The sequence below is a fragment of the Bidens hawaiensis genome, unplaced genomic scaffold (assembly GCF_021521415.1).
Source record: "Bidens hawaiensis isolate Kalapana, Puna unplaced genomic scaffold, B.hawaiensis_p1.1 tig00031396_1, whole genome shotgun sequence".
Lineage (NCBI taxonomy): Eukaryota > Viridiplantae > Streptophyta > Magnoliopsida > Asterales > Asteraceae > Bidens > Bidens hawaiensis.
The window spans coordinates 34,105-53,459 of record NW_027495278.1 but is presented as its reverse complement, the minus strand read 5'-3'; the positions used below and the strand labels follow the sequence as shown (position 1 = coordinate 53,459).

General features: G+C 44.3%; 1 protein-coding gene across 1 annotated transcript; it reads right to left on the bottom strand.

Moving 5' to 3' along the window:
- Positions 1 to 2,009: 2,009 nt before the first annotated feature.
- LOC143582005 (uncharacterized) lies at positions 2,010 to 17,820 on the bottom strand. The gene is made up of 9 exons (XM_077064667.1): positions 17,573 to 17,820; positions 3,339 to 3,518; positions 3,148 to 3,250; positions 2,980 to 3,059; positions 2,827 to 2,907; positions 2,669 to 2,760; positions 2,453 to 2,564; positions 2,243 to 2,368; positions 2,010 to 2,126 (listed from the first exon to the last, which is right to left on the bottom strand). Exons 1-9 carry the CDS (start codon positions 17,795 to 17,797, stop codon positions 2,010 to 2,012), a joined length of 1,116 nt encoding a protein of 371 aa, XP_076920782.1. The 5' UTR covers positions 17,798 to 17,820.
- Between the last annotated feature and the right edge of the window lie 1,535 nt (positions 17,821 to 19,355).

Below are 19,355 nucleotides of genomic sequence, written 5' to 3'. Positions count from 1 at the left end.
CGATGACTTCGATAAGAGAAGACCTGCTTTTTGGTCCCTCAGATCTCTGGCGTTAGTTTGTGTTTGCAAGAATATAGCGGCGGCCTATTAATATCATCGGTTATGTAACTGTCACACTACATACATATATAAAATATAAAAATAAATAAATAAAACAATATAACATGAACTAAATTTAAAATCACACTAAAAAAGTAAAACTCATCACATTATCTCAATTTTTTCAATTAAATAATATTTATTTATACATTTATCATTACTATTTATTTTGTCTTACTCATAACTACTTTCAAAATATATTAAAAAAATACAGAACTTGAACAATAATTTTTCAAATATACAGAAAAATGTAGGGAATGATTAGGGTGCTATAAGTTCAAGAAAGAGAAAACCAGTAATTTTTCTGTATATTTGAAGAGTTATTGTTGATTGTTGATAGATTAAATGTGAATGCTATTAGCAAACCGGGTTTCTCGGACCGGCTCGTGTGATAACCGACCCAACCCGAGACCCAAGTTAACACAAAAACTAGAACCGACATGGGTAGACATACTTTAGTGTGGGGTAACACCGTTGCCCCTCAACTTTTTCGACGAAGTGGAAATTTGTTTATTTTTTTCACGTTTACCCCTCATAAAATTTTAAAACCTCAAAACTACATTTTTCAAAGTTTAATTAAAGCCCAAGATGATTAAAATTTTAAAAGCCTACTATTTAATTAAAACTTAAAAGTTCAACTTAGATTAAAAGCACAAGTCCAATTATCATCCTTGATGAGGGTTTTAAATAGGACTGACAAATTTAACCCAAACAAGTAACCCTATGCGTGTAACGAAAAACCAAGCCCAGAATGCGCGAAACGCGTAGCCGGACGCATGTACGAGCGAAACGTGTTACCTGGCCCCGGTACATGCAAACTAGTAAACCAAGTGTCGGTACACGCGACATGGGTAACCTGTCACAAATACGCGTGTAATGCGAAACTGGGCCTGGGATGTACAAAACACATAACCGGGTGCCTATTAGAGCAAAATGCGTTACCGGGCGCCCGTACTCGCGAAAAGGGTAAAAAAAAATTTCTTCATGTACGGTTAAAAAATTTGTGCTACTCCTGAAGTTATTGTCTAGATCCACCAGTTGAACCGATGGTTGGTCCTACGAGAATGTATCAAGTATCGGTCTATTTAAGGATCGGGCCTCCAGATTCTGGTGTTAGACCAAAACCAATTGCATGTTGAACTACCGTTAAGAGGAATTGTAATGTTAAACTAGTTGATATCTAGTCACACGTTACGACGTATAGTTAAGAGATATTATGTAGAAGTGCAAAAATACTAACAAACGTTAGTTACAAATATTAAAAACATGGGTCAACATGGAAAATATTACCAATGATGTAGAATTTGTGCCATTTAGCATATGGAGTTGTGCTTATCCTGTGTAACATTTCAATAAATTTGTTTATTTTTGAAACTCATGTTTGTCATATGTAATAGGAGTTATTATTGAACTTGCCGAAAAGCAAAAGTATCAATAAAAGGTGAAATGTTGAATTTATTATTAACTGACCATCTGGTTATTTGGTGTCTCGATGCCGTTAGGAGAAGCAGCTGCTCTTCCCATTATTTGGAAGGATACTGGGTTAGCTTATCATGTTTACTAGAACGTCTGTATACTTGGCCGATGCCTCATAATGACTAACCGGTTACACAACCCATCGACACATTCAATTTGTCCATATAAATTACACAACCCGACACTTGACCCACTCATTTAGTCTTACATATCTATGTTTCCAACCCGACGCATTTACTTTATCTTTCTAACAAATATGACCAGGATGATGTGATAAAATGCAAGCATATAACCCTGCAAAACTCTTTCAGCCAACTAAAAGGGATTATTAGCAATCTACATTGATTATTAATCCAAATCCCAACAAAATCAGAAAACAGTAACAAAAAAAACCAAAGTTACTGCTGTTACATTAAGTCTTTTAACTAAATCTATCACTTGTGAACTCTATAGACCCCTCCGCTATTTACCAAGTTCCAAAGTGCTGTTTTGGCTTCCTCTACTGTTTTAATCCCATCCCATTCTTCAAATACCAACCTCTGTATGTTAAACTGCAAAATTAAATAAAAACAGACTTGATTATTTGACCCCTAAATAATCAAACCGAAGTTAATTAATTAGATGACTTTGGTTCATTTGATTATACTCAAATTATAAATTTGCATACCTGTGCACCATCACGGACTCGAATATCGGCTCCCTTGCTATCAATTGATATTAAAGAAACATCATCCACCTTGCTCTCCAATGAAAATATCTCTTTTAGAGGCTTGGAAAACATCATGTTCAGTTCCTGCAAGACATTACTAATTTTTATTAAAAATTATGTGAGATTTAAATATTTAACTGCAAAACTAACAACAGTTTAATACCCTACCTTCAGGTTCTCTTCACTGCCATTAACGGTAATCTCATCAGGTTGAAGAGACTCGTATTCCTTGACGTTAACCCAAGCAACCGTGCCAAAACCTCCAATAAAATATATATCACTGCTTCAAACCAATAAACCAACATTATTACATTATAACATTATATTTGGCATAAATAAATCTATAAGAAAATCATTGGAATAAATATCTACAGAATATAGAACCTTATATTCTGCATCCTAAAGTAGTAAAAGTTTCCCCACTGCTGCGAAGGCGCGTGTTGGTGTTTTGCTATATACTGCTTATGTGCCCACTCCTAGATAATTACAATAGTATTAATATAATATTAATAGCAAGGTTTATATGTTTGAAAATGAATCACCTGATGCTCATCTTCAGAAAGAGGGAAAACATCACCAAAAATTGTAGCCCTTGCATTTGACAAACCGCTCCATCCAGGTATCTACTAAATAAACTACCATTAAAAAAGGCAGCTTAAAAGCTATATTATTGTGTACAGCAAAAAAATACTAACCTGCACCACTAACGTGCACCTTGGATCAGCTAATAGGTTCCGTGTGTGTATACCCAACTGTGAAAAAGAAAATATCGGATCTGGACGTCGTATATGAAAGACCAATGTCAGAATTTTAAAAATCTGGTACAAGTTTTAGTGGTAGTCATAAATGAAATAAAAACTTACGTCCCATTGCATCGGGTGCAAAATCTACCAGTGAGCCAAAAGGGTATCCTTTACTTTGTTGGTGCATTCGTGACATTACAGTACACAAGTGAGCAGACCTAGCCTTAAAATCAGAATTTAAAGTCAAAACATATGAATAAGTCAAGAAAACAGATAAAAGACATAGGGGCATATGTGTAATTGTGTATGACCTGTTCCATCAGGTTACGGACTGCCAGCGCTGGTTTAGGTAAGTCATTAACCGAGGTTGCACTTTGCACTCCCCCTGATATTGGGGTTCTGAAAAGACCAGCCCTGGTGCCGCCCCTGGGCCCCACTTCATGCGTGTCTGTATGTAACTCTGCTTTGCTATTAACTTGACCTGAATCACCCTTCATAATATGGAAGAGTTTATCAAACACAGTCATGTTTAAGTTAATTCTTTGTAATTATGATCATCAAAATCAATAAATTAACTAAGCTACTAACGTGATTGGGTGTATCACATAGTAGCAATGTGTCTAGTTGCCAGGTTGGTGATCAGCTTTGGTGAGTATACTGCTTTAAAATGGGTAATTTGGTTATTTGATCCCCTCATATCCTGCTTATGTGATACTTTTTGATGAGGCGGCTCATGCTTAATTTCCTATCACTAAATTGTTGATTTTCATGAGACTTGGTTACCTTCTTGCACAGCTTTATAAACAAACTTAAAGGAACTTCGACATCCTTCAAAAACTAATAGCAAAGATTCCACAATCAGAAGTGATTCCTTTTGTGGGTCCCACTATTCAAACATGCTTGAATAATTTGAACTCCCAACTTTCAGGAGTTTAGGATCTGATGCCATACGCATGTTATTTTCTTCATAAATGCATTGATGTCATTTTCTCTTAACATTTTCCTTTCAAAGTTTATTCTCGGCGTTCATATTAAACGAATCACCAAACCTTTAGCAACCATTTTGCTTCTTTTCTCAACTCTATTCATTGCATAACATCCTTTTGTGCCACTTAACTAATGATGCATAACTGAATAGCGTAAAAGCGCTTTTACTGGTAAACAAAATTATTTCACTAGAATACAAAATTACTACGCCGTAATAAATAAAAACAAAATAAAAAACTAAGCTATAACAGACACCAAAGTGCCTGGTCCACTTAAGAACAGAAGCATAATCGCCATATCGCCAATACAATCACATATTCCTAATCTATCATACAAATCCAGTTCAAAAAAGCATAATCATCAGTTGACGCCGACGATCGACGACAACAGCTTCATAACGTTAAGTTACGGTTAATTTCGGTTTTCGGTTACGGTCCGTTTTTGCTCAATAACAGAAGTATAATCTCCATATCACTAAATTATCATACTAATCCGGTTCAAAAAAATTATAATTATCAACTAGATACATAATCAGTAACCACAAATTACACGTGCGTCACACTTAACTAACAGAATCAGATAATAATAATAATAATAATAATAATAATAATAATGATAATAATAATAATAATAATAATGAAGAGGTAGGTCCCAGCAGAGACCAGTTGGTCCCGCAAGACTCACCTTGAACAGGGTTGTCTGCGCAAAGGCCATCTGCTCCCGCAGGACCCACCATGCTCATAGAATCTTACGCGCAGTACGCAAGCTGTACACGCAGGGAAAGCCTCCCAATGGTGAAGTACCCCGCCTGTTCCCGCAGTTGCGGATACAAGCCATCAGGGAAGGCTACCCGCAGACAGCAGGGCTACACGTACAAGACTAGCTACTTCAGCAGTCACATGAAGGCATGAGCAAGGCGGGAACAATCCCGCCCAAATGAGCCAGTCTGATTCTGAAAGATCTTTTGTACCATACCTACCAAGGTATGGATAGGACAGACGATCTGACCAGAACAGCCCATGAGCCAATCACAGGGTGACAGCTCACCGACAACAGTGCGAGGAGGAGCACCCTCTAGTACTGTTTGTCACTATTAGCCGCTGCCTACTCACCAACCCTCACTGTGGAGCAGGCGCAGCCTACAGTTGGTGGAATAGTATTACTGTTGGCCGTAACCTATTCACCAACCAGCATGGCCTGCGTACAATCCACAGTCAGTGGGACGTGCATGGTCTACAGTTGGTGGAATAGTGCAGCCGACTTTATTACTGTTGGCTGTAACCTACCCACCAACCAGTATGGCCTGTGCGTAATCCACTGTTGGTTGAACAGGAATACTATTCAGCCGGCTGTACCTTCTAGAAAACCTACCTTCGGCTATAAATACTCCAATATCTTGGAATGGTAAGATCATCTACAATCTCGTATAACTTACTTGATAACTGCTCTTATAGTATTCATATACTTTTATATTCAAAGAGCAATATAGACTGATTCTCACGCCGGAGGGTGGTCACAAGGAGGAACCCCCCCTTCTCAGTGACGAGCTTACGGTGTCTGTTTTGCAGGTTCCCTGAAGTACAACTTACTCTGCTGGACCTAACCTTCGTGGGAAACATTACCTGGCCCCCAGATTACCTATAATCTGCCCGGGGTTACTTAGTGTTTCTTCATTGGCGCCATCCGTGCATAAAGCTAGAACTACATCCTTCTCCAGTTTTTCAAAACTCCCAAGATGACTAGAGAAATTCCGGTAACCACAACCCCAGCCACTGGGGTAAACACCGGCAACACAATGTTTACAAACACTACCCCAGCCACCCAAGCTGGGGCAAGTGAAATACATTTTACGAACACTACCCCAGTCACTCATGTAGGGGCAAGTGGAGTAAATATTCCACTGGGATTCACTGATGCCCAGCTGGAAAAACGACCTCGAGCCCCTCGCCAAACACTTGATCAAGTGAAGGCATGGGCCGAGGCACGTCAAAGAGAATTTCAGGCTGAGTTGGACGAACGCTTGCGTTCAGTCCAACAAGCTGAGGAATTCGGTAGTACTCGCCAGCACCTCAACATGAGTAGTGAGTACGAGTACTCAGACGGCGAGGGGGAAGACTCCGACACCGACGCGAACCCTCGCCATAGGACGAAAGGGAAGCGTAAGGAAACGGATCCCCAGCCAAAAAGGAATTTTGGGGAAGCATTCCAACCAGTCACAGAAAAAAGCGAGCGTGACTTCTCCAAGGCCTTTAGACCTACTGCTACAAACGCAGGAAGGTCAAAATTTGCAAGGGACATTGCAGAAGCAATCGCCCCGAGGAGTGCCAAACAAATGTCCAATATTGGCACATACGATGGTCTATCCGACCCAGATGACCATCTGAACAGGTTCATTGCGGGGGCAACCGTCAGTAACTGGACGGAACCCACGTGGTGCTACATGTTCCAGATGACTCTGGTAGGAGCAGCCAGAGCATGGTTCGACCGTTTACCGGTCCACCACATTTATGACTGGGCAGACTTCCAGAACAAGTTCAGTCAACAGTTTAGTCAACAGAGGAAACACACTGAGGAGCAGTGGACGATCCTCAACTGTGTCAGAGAAGAGGATGAATCCTTACTGGACTTCATCACCCGCTTCAACTCCAAGAAGGTGAGTCTGGGCAACATCAGTGAAGACCTCGTTCGCGCCGCTTTCATTCAGGGCGCTGAATACCCAGAACTCATCCGCACTCTGACGGGTAAAGACGGTATGCCATCCACGTGGGATGCCATAATGACGGCAGCCAAGCGCTTTGCCGAAACAGAGAAACAGCTGGGAAGAGATCTCCCCCACAATACAAACCTCTACACGCAGAGGACAAGGGAGAATAATGTAAGAACCGCCCGGCTAAACAAAAAGAGGCGGCAAGGTATTTGGCAGTCAAGGATAAACTTTGACGCCCCCTCAAGCTCTCGCCCTCTGGTTGGCGGAAGGGACAAAACGCACCCTTTGAACCGGAAAAACCGCTGGACGCCACTCACCAAGAGCGTCACGGAGATATTTGCCACGGAAAAACTGCCATGGCCAAAAGCTCCAGTGATCCGACAGAAACCCAATGCGGATCAAAGCAAGTCTTGTGACTTCCATGGGACAAAGGGCCATAGCACTGAGGAGTGCACATCCTTGAGGGACATCGTCGAGACATTCGTCAAGGATGGGAGGCTCGCACACCTCGTGGCATCTATCAAGAAGGGAGGAAGGAACGACAACAGGTACAGGGGTAACGGACGGAAGCCCGTCGACATTAGCATCAACATGGTCCATGGTAAGGTCAGAGGAAGAAAGAGACCAATGACCGAACCATGCGCATGGAAGGAAGCAGAAGTGCGCTTCCCGCGAGTGCCGGGAGGCCCAAACAAAGAAGGCCCCATTGTCATTAAAAGCCAGCTGGGGCACTACATCACCTCCCGCACCCTCGTTGACAATGGCGCATCGTCGACAGTGATGTACAGGCAGTTCTTCGACAAGCTCGATGATGAAGACAAGGAACGCCTGGAGACGGTCTACGCTTCAATGGAAGGGTTTGACGGCAGCATGAACACTCCCTTGGGCATCCTATCTTTCCCCGTCACTCTCACTGATGGGAATTATTCACGCACGGAGGATGTGGATTTTGTTGTGATGAAAAAACCACATCATACGTATGACATCCTATTCGGGAGAGACGGGATGGCAAGATTCAACGCTGTGGTATCCTCAGTCCACGGCATGATGGGATGGCCAACAACTGAAGGCGTAGCGATGATCACGGGCATTCCCCAGGTATGCATCGCATCTGTCTCCTCTAAACCCAAACCGAAGATGGCCAAACAAACCATCACTGAGCCTGAACAGTGGGCATTCAATGGGAAATATCCCGATCAGGCCGTTACCATTGGCCCGACAATTGTTGATCCAACACGCACCTTACTCAAGCGCTTACTGCAGCGAAACGCAGACATCTTCGCGTGGACACCAGCCGACATGACTGGTGTACCCCGGGGAAAGGCAGAGCATAAGCTCAAATGCGATCCGGCCGTAACGCCGATCGTACAAAAGCGCAGAGTAATGGGGCCCGAGCAAACCAACGCGTGCAGAACCCAAGTCAAGGAACTCCTTGATGCGGGCATCGTGCGCGTTAGCAAATATCAAACATGGGTTGCAAATCCCGTAATGGTACCGAAGAATAACAAACAATGGCGCATGTGCATAGATTTCAAAGATTTGAATAAAGCATGCCCCAAAGATTGTTATCCGTTGCCAGAAATTGATCTCAAGGTGGATTCGGTGGCACCATTTCGCCTTAAATGCTTCTTGGATGCGTATAAGGGGTACCATCAAATCCACATGGCTGTGGATGACCAGGACAAAACCGCCTTTCGGACGCCCGATGGCACATTTTGTTATAAAATGATGCCGTTCGGACTTAAGAACGCGGGGTCCACGTACCAACGACTAATGGACAAAGAGTTTCACGCCCAAATTGGGAGAAACTTGGAAGTCTATATGGATGATTTGGTCATCAAAAGCCCCGAGCCAGAGACGATGTTGAAAGACATTGAGGAAACTTTCAACACGCTCAGAAAGATAAACATGAAGCTCAACCCGAGCAAGTGTTCATTTGGGGTGGAAGAAGGGAAGTTCTTAGGGGTCATTATTACTAAAGATGGCTTCAGAGCGAACCCTGAAAAGGTCGAAGCCATTGTCAAAATGGAATCACCTACCACCATAAAACAGGCTCAAACACTTAATGGACGACTAGTCGCGCTTAACCGCTTTTTGGCAAACCATGCGGATAGGTCGTTCCCTTTTGTGTCAACACTAAGAAATTGTTTAAAGAAAACGCACTTCCGCTGGACACCAGAAGCGGAAGCAGCTTTCCAGGAGATTCGATCACGCCTGATCGAACTCCCAACACTCACAGCACCACAAGCGGGAGAGGAGTTAATCCTATACCTCTCCGCAACAGATAGAGCAACCGGGGCAGTCCTGCTTGTAGAACGAAAAGGCATCCAGATGCCAATCTATTATGTTAGCCGCGTGCTGGCAGACGCGGAAACCCGGTACTCTACCCTGGAAAAACTGGTCTTGGCACTTATACACGCTTCACGCAGGTTGAGACGATATTTCCAGGGTCACCCAATCACTATTCTCACCAACTTCAAACTCTCAAATGTTCTAGGCAAACCCGAGTTATCGGGACGCCTAGCCAAATGGGCAATTGAATTGGGAGAATATGCGATTCAATACAAGCCGAGACCAGCCATTAAAGGCCAGGTCCTGGCTGATTTTATTGCCGAAGTCCCCGCTGCGCGGGAGAAAGAGTGCCAGGAGGAGGTTCAACCCTCCCCAGCACACGAAATCGATGAGGTCTGGCGACTCTATACTGATGGAGCAGCTAGTAACGAGGGTTCAGGCGCAGGGTTAAAATTAACAAACCCAGCAGGCCAGGAATATACTTATGCTATTCGGCTGGATTTCCCAAGTACGAATAACGAAGCTGAATATGAAGCATTCCTGGCCGGATTGAGGATTGCGCGTAAAATGGGTGTAAAAAATTTGGAAGCCCATGTAGATTCCATGCTAGTGGCAAACCAAATAAACGGGACGTACACGGCTGTAAACGACACAATGGCCCTGTACCTTGCCCAGGCCAAAGCCATCATGCGCGATTTTAACGATTGTAAAGTGATACATGTCAAGCGCAGCGAAAACAAATCTGCGGATGCGTTAAGCAAGCTTGCATCACTGGCCTTCACCCACTTGGGTAAGGACATCCGCGTGGAACTCCTCGAAACACCATCAGTCCCGCACAAGGAAATTTGTGTCATCCAAACCGGTACAGAAACATGGATGACCCCAATAATAAAATACCTTGAAGCAGGAACGTTACCAGAGTCGAAGTCACAGGCAAGAAAACTACGCTGTAAAGCACTGAATTATCAGCTGGTCAATGACACCCTTTACAGACGTAACTTTCTTGGCCCATTGTTAAGATGCGTGGACAACCAAGATGCTGACTACCTCCTAAGGGAGGTTCACGAAGGCATCTGGGGAGTACACGCAGGCCCCCGCGCTGTGGTAGCCAAGCTAAACAACGCGGGATACTTCTGGCCGGGTATGCATATGGACGCGTTGGCATACATCAGAAAATGCAGATCTTGTCAGCTTTACGCACCCAACACGCATCGCCCGAAAAATGAACTTGTTCCTGTCACTTCCTCATGGCCATTTCAGAAGTGGGCCATTGACGTGACAGGCCCATTTCCAACAGCAGCTGGGAATGTTCAGTTCCTAGTAGTGGCCATTGACTACTTCACCAAATGGATAGAAGCGAAACCTTTAGCCCAAACAACCGCAAAGCATATCAAAAAATTTATTTGGGAATTTATTATTTGTCGTTTTGGACTTCCACAGAATTTGGTAAGCGACAATGGCACCAACTTTGCTGACAAGAAGCTACAGCAGTGGCTGAAAGAACTTCAAATCACCCACACCTTTACCTCAGTGGCACACCCGCAAGGTAACGGTGAGGTAGAAAGAGCAAACAAGAGCATCGTCGAAGGCATCAAGAAAAGACTCTTGGAACACAGATCCGGCTGGGTGGACGAGCTTCCGCACGTCCTTTGGGCAAACAGAACGCTGAAGAAGACCAGTACGGGAGAAACCCCGTTCAGTCTCACTTATGGCACTGAAGCCATGATCCCAGTCGAAATCGGTTTACCCTCACCAAGGGTCTTAATCCAACCAGAAGACAATGATGCGGAAAGACGGTTAGACCTTATGCTAACCGAAGAGCGCAGAGACTTAGCCGCCGTGCGTGAAGAAAACTACAAACGACAAATGCAAAAGTACTACAACACGCGGGTAAAACTCTGCAACTTCAAGGAAGGAGACTACATACTGCGTAACAACGAGGCTTCGAACCAACAACGCCCAGGAAAGTTGGCCCCGATTTGGGAAGGGCCATACATCATCAAAGAAGTTCTGGGAAAGGGCGCGTACCGGCTCGAAAGGCTCGATGGCACTCCCATCCCTAGAACATGGAATGGAGCTCAATTACGCAAATGTTATATGTAGATCAATTCCAACTTGTAAAGAAAAGGCCTAGAGCCACTTCTAATGGAAATGATTCTCCTTTCATGATGTATTGATAGCTTGTAACCTATGAACTTCCCTTACGGGAAGAAGTAGTTGCGTGTGGAAGGCGGCAATACCCGCATAAACACAACGCCAAAATGTTAAAAAGTTCTAAGGAAAACCTACACGCAGGTCAGATGAAGGTAAAGTTTAGACATCCTTGTAAGTGCAAGTGACGGTCTTACCCGCACAATCACGAACAAGGAAGCCAAACTTAACTTACCATCTACCACGTTAAAAGGTTAACTTATGAACACTTAAAAAAGAAGAAAAACCTACACGCAGGTCAGATATAGGTCTGAAGTTAAAGCCATCCTACTAAGTGCAAGTGACGGTTACACCCGCACAATCACGAAAGAGGAAGCGAAAACTTTAGTCCATTATCAACCACGTTCAAAGGTTTAACTTAATGCCTTAGAAATTTCGAAAAGGAAACCTACACGCAGGTCAGATAGAGGGTAAAGATTAGCCATCCTACCAAGTGCAAGTGACGGTTTTACCCGCACAATCACGAGGGAGGAGGCGAAACTTTAACCCATCATCAACCACGTTCAGAGGTTCTTATTCTAAACACTTGGAAAATTGCTAAATCAAACTAAGTATGCAAGTCATAAGTTTATAAAGCAAGGAACCCAAGGAAGGAAATAACAATCTTATACGCAAAGAGATTAATATTTCACAATCAATTACAAGAATGGCTGGGTAACTACCCGCCTAAAAGAAATCTATACAAAGCTAAGTCTATCCTAGCAGCGGGAAGGGATCTTCAGGATCAGGCTTCAGGGCCACCTCCGCTTGGGCCAGCACCATCAGAGCGCGGCTGCCCAAGGAAAGCCTTAAGGATGTTTAGCCCATCATCAGCAGCAGCGACTTCATTCACCTTCTCCACCACTGGATGCGGGAAGGCAGCGTACTGATTCACAGCTTGGTCATAAGCAGCTTCAGTATTAACATTGAATAAAGGGAAGTTGGAGGGCGGAAAGCCTCTCTCAGCAAACCCTAGACCAAGCAGGAAGCCAGTCTTCTGCCCATCCTCATGAGAAGCGTTGAGGGCTGCGCTCATTGCATCGTCGTAAGAGGTCTCTGAGAGGACCTGACGCACAACCTACAAAAGAATACTTAGAACATCTTCTAATTACGAGCAGAAAGCGTAAAGAAAAAGAGGATACCTGAGGCAACGCTTCTCGAAGCAACCATTGGAGGGTAGCTTGACTTTCTTTACAAGCACGTTCGGCTCCGCTTTTATCAAGGTTGGCAAGTTGAACTTCCTTGGCGGCAGCTTCTTCGACGCTTTTGAGTTTCCTTTCAGTACGGTCAAGCACCCCCCTCTGGTCAAGGATCTCCTGCAGCTTTTTGGCATCTTCCATTGCCAAGGCGTCATGAGCATGCTGAAGAGCCTTTAATTTGCATTTAAGCTGCTCATTCTCTTCGCGAAGTGGCTCAGCAACAGCTTCAGCCTTGGCAGCCCTCTCAGTTGAGTTTCGCGCAGTCTCCTTGGCCAGCCGAAGCTGTTCATTCACAGCTTGGGCAGCCTTGGAGCGGGCCTCGAGTCGCGCCTGGACTTCAACCTCAAGGGCCTTGAATGCCTTCTCCTTCTCGGCTGCGGCAGCGGCCAACTGCCGGTTCTCCTCCCGAAGAGCCCGCGCTTCAGATATATCTTTGGCGCGAGCTGCTTTTAACTTGTCGTTTTCACGACAAAGCAGCTCGACGCGGGGCTGCGTTCGGGCCTGGAGAACCCGAAGCTCATTGGTTAGCCTACCCTCTTGGTAGCTAGCCATGGCTTCCCCCAACGCACCATGAGGAGCAGCGTGGCGAGCCCAGTCCACGCACTCCACAGGGGTGCGAAGGGTTGTTCCTCGGCGTATGTTCCATCTTGGAACATACACTTCATTGGAATCCGACACTGCAAAAGAAACAAAGGCAGTTAGGAAAAGATGATAAAAATATGTAAAGGAAAAAGAACCCTACGTACCTGTAGGGTCAATAACAGGCCGATAGCCGCCAAACCCATCACCTGAACCTAAAGGAAATCCATCCAACAGGTCAGGCAGACGGGAAGGTGGCATAGATCGGCGGGAAGCCTGGCGCATACCTGAAGGTCCGGCCGTCGGTGCCGGTGGCGCAGGTATAGTGGCAGCCGCTGTGGTAGCCATGGTTGGCGCCACCTCCTCAGCAACAGTAACCGCCGGCTCCGTGAAAGATGCTGTAAAAATTGCACTCACGGCCGGCGGAGACACCTTCTCAGCTGGAACAGCCTCAGGAAGGCTGGAACCAGCGGAAGCAGGCGTAGACGCCTGGGTCGATGCCTCGGGAAGGCTGACCGAGCCTACCGTCATTGGCGGGGGAATACTTGCTCCAACTCCACCCTGGAATGCGTCAACATCCACACCTACACAAGCAAAAGTGTTAGAAAAATTTATTTTAAACAACAAATCTAGACAAGAATTATGGGGGTACTTACGGGGTTTCTTGAGCTTGAACGCACGGACGAGCGGAGGCGAACCCGATGGAGCCGGCCTCTTGACACCGGTAACCGTCGTTGCCGCTGCCTCCTCGGAGGTGACACCTGCAGCCTCCGGAGCGGTGGTCTCTTCACCACCGGGCTTCCCCGCCACCTCTGCATTATCTGACTCCGAGTCAGATAGGACTACCGGGTCGGCCGTAGAGGCCACCTTCTCCTTGCCCTTCGCGACGGCAGCCTTTCTCTTCCGCACCAGTGGAGGACCTTCTGCGGATTCCTCAGAAGAAGAAATGTCATGAACTCCAGCAGCAGGCACAGCTTTGAGAGGTTCAGGGTAGAAGATAGGCTTACCTGGCCGACGGTGGCTCAGGATCTCTTGGCCTGGCGGGTAAACCTCCACGAACCGACCCGCAGTCTGCTCGAGGATGGGCAACTCGTTCTCGTCCAGAGCACGAGTACCCATCCGCGCAGGACCATCTTCCTCCCGCGGATTCAGGAGCGACTGAAGATCGTTACCCTCTGAAATCAACAAGAAAGTTAGAAAAAATCGTAGTCAGCAAAAAAGAAACAAGACATACCATAAGGGGTAGAGTTCGAACCATATTCAAGGACGATCGGAACCTTATCCGCATTCGCCGCCTTCCACACCCGGCTCATCCCCAGCATCACCATCGCCGACTCCGGAAAACGGAAAACCGGGGACTGGACCCGGGATATCTTCGAAAACCATTCCGCCTCCTCGTAGTTAAGGGCGGGAAGGTTCGGAAGCGCCTGGCCATTCTTAAACTTCATGGCGATGGGGACGGCGCGAGCGGATATGAAGAAGAACTCTCTTCTCCATGAGCGAAGACTCCGCTCGGTGGTACAAATCTTTAAACCCTTTATACGGGTTGTAAGAGTGTACCACCCCTGGATGCACCTCCAAGTGTAGAAGGTCATCAGACGGTCAACAAAGGGCTCAAGGCCCAGTATCCGGCACACCCACTCAAAGTGCCGGACCTTGGCAATGGCCATGGGGTGCACCTCTGTCAGGTGCACACCGTGCCTCTCCAGGACACGGTACACAAACTTTGTCAACGGAAACCTAAGGTTTCCGTAGACAAAGAATGCAGCATAAACCCCGATCTTGCCACTAGGGGCATCGTACACAGTATGGTGGGGTTCAGGAAACTCAGGCTCGAGAGACTCGAGCATGAACTTCCTGACGATATACTGGTACAGATCGACAGGAAGAGAACACTGGCATTCGCCAGCAGTCTTCTGATCATCAGTATCATGAGAAGACATGGTGGAAAAAAGAAAAAGATTTCAGAGTAAGGCTTTACTGAACAGAAAAATTTGCCGGAAATTACTTGAGAAGAAGAAGAAAGGTGAAAGTGTGAATTACAGATAACTCTCTTCCCCTTTATATAGTAATCGCAATTAATGCGGTGAATTTAATGCGGAGGAGAGAGAAATCAAAGGTGCAATGAAACTATGACACGTGGCAAAAAGCAGGCTGGCAACAGCTGTTGAAAGGACGTGTGCCAGTAATTTCGCGGCCACGCGCCAGAAAAATCACGCCCACGCGCCTGAAAAAGCGACTGGAATGACCATGTTCTGTCACGTCACCATAACTTCCTGCACGTCCTGACACAGTCAGAAGAAACTGTCGCGCGACGTTTCAGAGGTTTGGACTGTTCTTATCTTTTCACCAACTCTTCGAATTTCAAAATTCAAAATTCGAAAATATTAAGAAGTAAGCGGGAAAATCCCCCCTTACCTTGGCAAACAAGTAACCGTAAGACGGATGCGGGTACAGTGTTAAGGCGAAACCCTTCACACACCTAGCACCCGCAGGGAATTGAAGCCAAGAAAACCTTGGCAAACAAGTAACCATAAGACGGATGCGGGTACAGTGTTAAGGCGAAACCCTTCACACACCTAGCACCCGCAGGGAATTGAAGCCAAGAAAACCTTGGCAAACAAGTAACCATAAGACGGATGCGGGTACAGTGTTAAGGCGAAACCCTTCACATACCTAGCACCCGCAGGGAATTGAAGCCAAGTATTCCTCGGCAACCAAGTAACTATAAGACGGGTGCGGGTACAGTGTAAAGGCAAAATCCTTCACATACCTAGCACCCGCAGGGAATTGACGCCAGGAATACCTTGGAAGTAAAGTAACCGTAAGACGAGCGCAGGTACAGTGTTAAGGCAAAACCCTTCACATACCTAGCGCTCCGCTGGGAATTGAAACCAAGAAGGATCTTCTGGGCAATGCTTGCGGAGACGGAAATAACATCCCCGCATAGCGGGAGCGTCGAGAACTACGTTGTTTGAAGCTCCAAGATGGAATTGGTGGTCTTAACATAATTGATCACTATGTTCGAAACTACCAAAACCTCATGGAAAATACATACAACCGGGACTCAATGCTCCTGACTTGCGAGGAGGTTACAGACCTACCCGCATCATACCCAAAGACCAAGCAGGAAACTCGGGCATTTCTGCAAGTGACAAGGACTTCCCATGGAAAACCTTACAAAACCCTTTTCAAAACCCTTTGCTTAAGTCCAAAAGTTCACCTCACTTTATTAAACACGCATGAGAAGAACATTGGACTGGGGGGACTTGAAGAGGTAGGTCCCAGCAGAGACCAGTTGGTCCCGCAAGACTCACCTTGAACAGGGTTGTCTGCGCAAAGGCCATCTGCTCCCGCAGGACCCACCATGCTCATAGAATCTTACGCGCAGTACGCAAGCTGTACACGCAGGGAAAGCCTCCCAATGGTGAAGTACCCCGCCTGTTCCCGCAGTTGCGGATACAAGCCATCAGGGAAGGCTACCCGCAGACAGCAGGGCTACACGTACAAGACTAGCTACTTCAGCAGTCACATGAAGGCATGAGCAAGGCGGGAACAATCCCGCCCAAATGAGCCAGTCTGATTCTGAAAGATCTTTTGTACCATACCTACCAAGGTATGGATAGGACAGACGATCTGACCAGAACAGCCCATGAGCCAATCACAGGGTGACAGCTCACCGACAACAGTGCGAGGAGGAGCACCCTCTAGTACTGTTTGTCACTATTAGCCGCTGCCTACTCACCAACCCTCACTGTGGAGCAGGCGCAGCCTACAGTTGGTGGAATAGTATTACTGTTGGCCGTAACCTATTCACCAACCAGCATGGCCTGCGTACAATCCACAGTCAGTGGGACGTGCATGGTCTACAGTTGGTGGAATAGTGCAGCCGACTTTATTACTGTTGGCTGTAACCTACCCACCAACCAGTATGGCCTGTGCGTAATCCACTGTTGGTTGAACAGGAATACTATTCAGCCGGCTGTACCTTCTAGAAAACCTACCTTCGGCTATAAATACTCCAATATCTTGGAATGGTAAGATCATCTACAATCTCGTATAACTTACTTGATAACTGCTCTTATAGTATTCATATACTTTTATATTCAAAGAGCAATATAGACTGATTCTCACGCCGGAGGGTGGTCACAAGGAGGAACCCCCCCTTCTCAGTGACGAGCTTACGGTGTCTGTTTTGCAGGTTCCCTGAAGTACAACTTACTCTGCTGGACCTAACCTTCGTGGGAAACATTACCTGGCCCCCAGATTACCTATAATCTGCCCGGGGTTACTTAGTGTTTCTTCAATACATAATCAGTAACCACAAATTACACGTGCGTCACACTTAACTAACAGAATCAGATAATAATAATAATAATAATAATAATAATAATGATAATAATAATAATAATAATAATAATAATAGTCATTGACCACAAATAACACGTGTCAGCTGCCATCGGAGCTTATAAACAGCAAAACAGGCACCAAATTCTCACACTTAACAAACAGATAATAATAATAATAATAATAATAATAATAATAATAATAATAATAATAATAATAATAGTAATAAAAGCTTAAACAGTACCGAATACGAAGCCTCAGCTTCTTGAGGATTAAAATCGAAGATATTATGAAGCTGCTGTCGTTGATGTTGATCGTCGTCAGCGTCACCTGAAGCTTGACGAGCAACGGCGGCGAGATGCGTGGTTTTCGGAAGTGATAAGTTAGTTCGGAGAGAAGCCGTACGTATCTTAGAGTGATGTGATTGTTGACAAGGAGTGAGAATTGCAGAGCTTGAAAGAGCTTCCATGGCGGATATTGAAATTGAAATTATGGTTTGATTTTATAGTGAGGGTTTTGAGGGAAATGAAAATATGGTGGGATGGTATGTGTTGAATAGTGAGTGATGTGATTGCCCAAGGTCGGCGCCCAGCTTGCGATCCGCGCATATAACGTTAAAAGTGGCGGGTTAATCAGGCATCATGTAGTGGCGTTGATAGTCGAAAGACAATGGTACATGCACCAATCGCTCGGTGTCCCGATGGTTGAGTGTTATGTGCCTTAGTTCAAGGCTTGATGCAAAACTACTATCGAGCCGGGGATCTCACCGGAAGCAGCCTCTCGTAAAGATAAGGCTGTCTATATCTTATCCTTCTCAGACCCTACCATAGCTTTGCTATTTGTGGGATATACTGAGTACGATGATGATGATAAAACCCAAGGAGCAATATATGATATTGTTGCACTTGAAAAAGATGGTATGTAAAATATTTAATGATTTGTGCTTGCATTTTAGTGATGAAAAAAGTTATAGGTGTTTAATAAATTACCATGATTGATATTTTAAATGCTACATTATAACATTGTGAAAAAAAAGAATAGGAAAGGTGTTTTCTTTTAGAAAGAGAATCACTCTTTATCATAGCCATATGTTGTTCTTTTGCGGATCATCTTTATTCTGTGTTGTTTCTACGGCTATTGTATATTTTCTTTTGGTATTATTTGTTTTACTATGTTATAGCCCGTGTAATATACAGGTGGTTAAAAAAATACAATAAAAAAGTCAAATTTTATAATATACGTAATAACATACATTGTTGTCTCAAAAGTATATTAAAATATATTTATATGTCTAAAAATATGCTTAATACAACATATTTTTATCTTAAGCATTCATAATAACATATCTTATGGAAGAATCATTTTGTTTTAATAGTATAAATAGGTATATCAAAATTAAAGAGTTTTTACCAAAATGGGTGGAGGGGAAAAATTATTTACCGATATAGGTTGTTTTGAAAATATTTACCAAAATAGAGATTTTTTTCTTTTCTCTCTCCTTTTTATTAAATTCTTTTTAACTCTAGGGTTAGAAAAATAAAAAACCTCCACAGACGAAGATGTAGAAACCGAACGAACGATCAAGTTCTTCTATGAGTCTATCCATAATCGATTTTCGTTGCTCTCAATCTCAATCTCGGTTCTTCAGTCACAAATCCCAGGTTTGATATTCATACATCTTCAGGTTTTTAAATCGATTTTCATGTTCATTTTTTCATGCATGATTTGATTCAATTTCCCCCGTAAATTTTCTTATATTCTTAAGCACTATTCTTATTTCTTAAGCACTAGTCCTATTTTTTTTAATAGGACAAATAGCAGCCTAGCAGGCATGAGGACTTCATTCTTATATATGGTATATTCTTCTATTTGTTTTGGTCCACCGTTGGTTCTTTTTATTATTATAATATGTAGTTTAATTCTTGTATTTTATGTCTTTAAAAGGTTGAGATTTGTATTGGCGAAAAAATTATAAAATTTTTTTTATAATAAGTTAGTTAAAAAAAAAAAGTTAAAACTATAGTTAG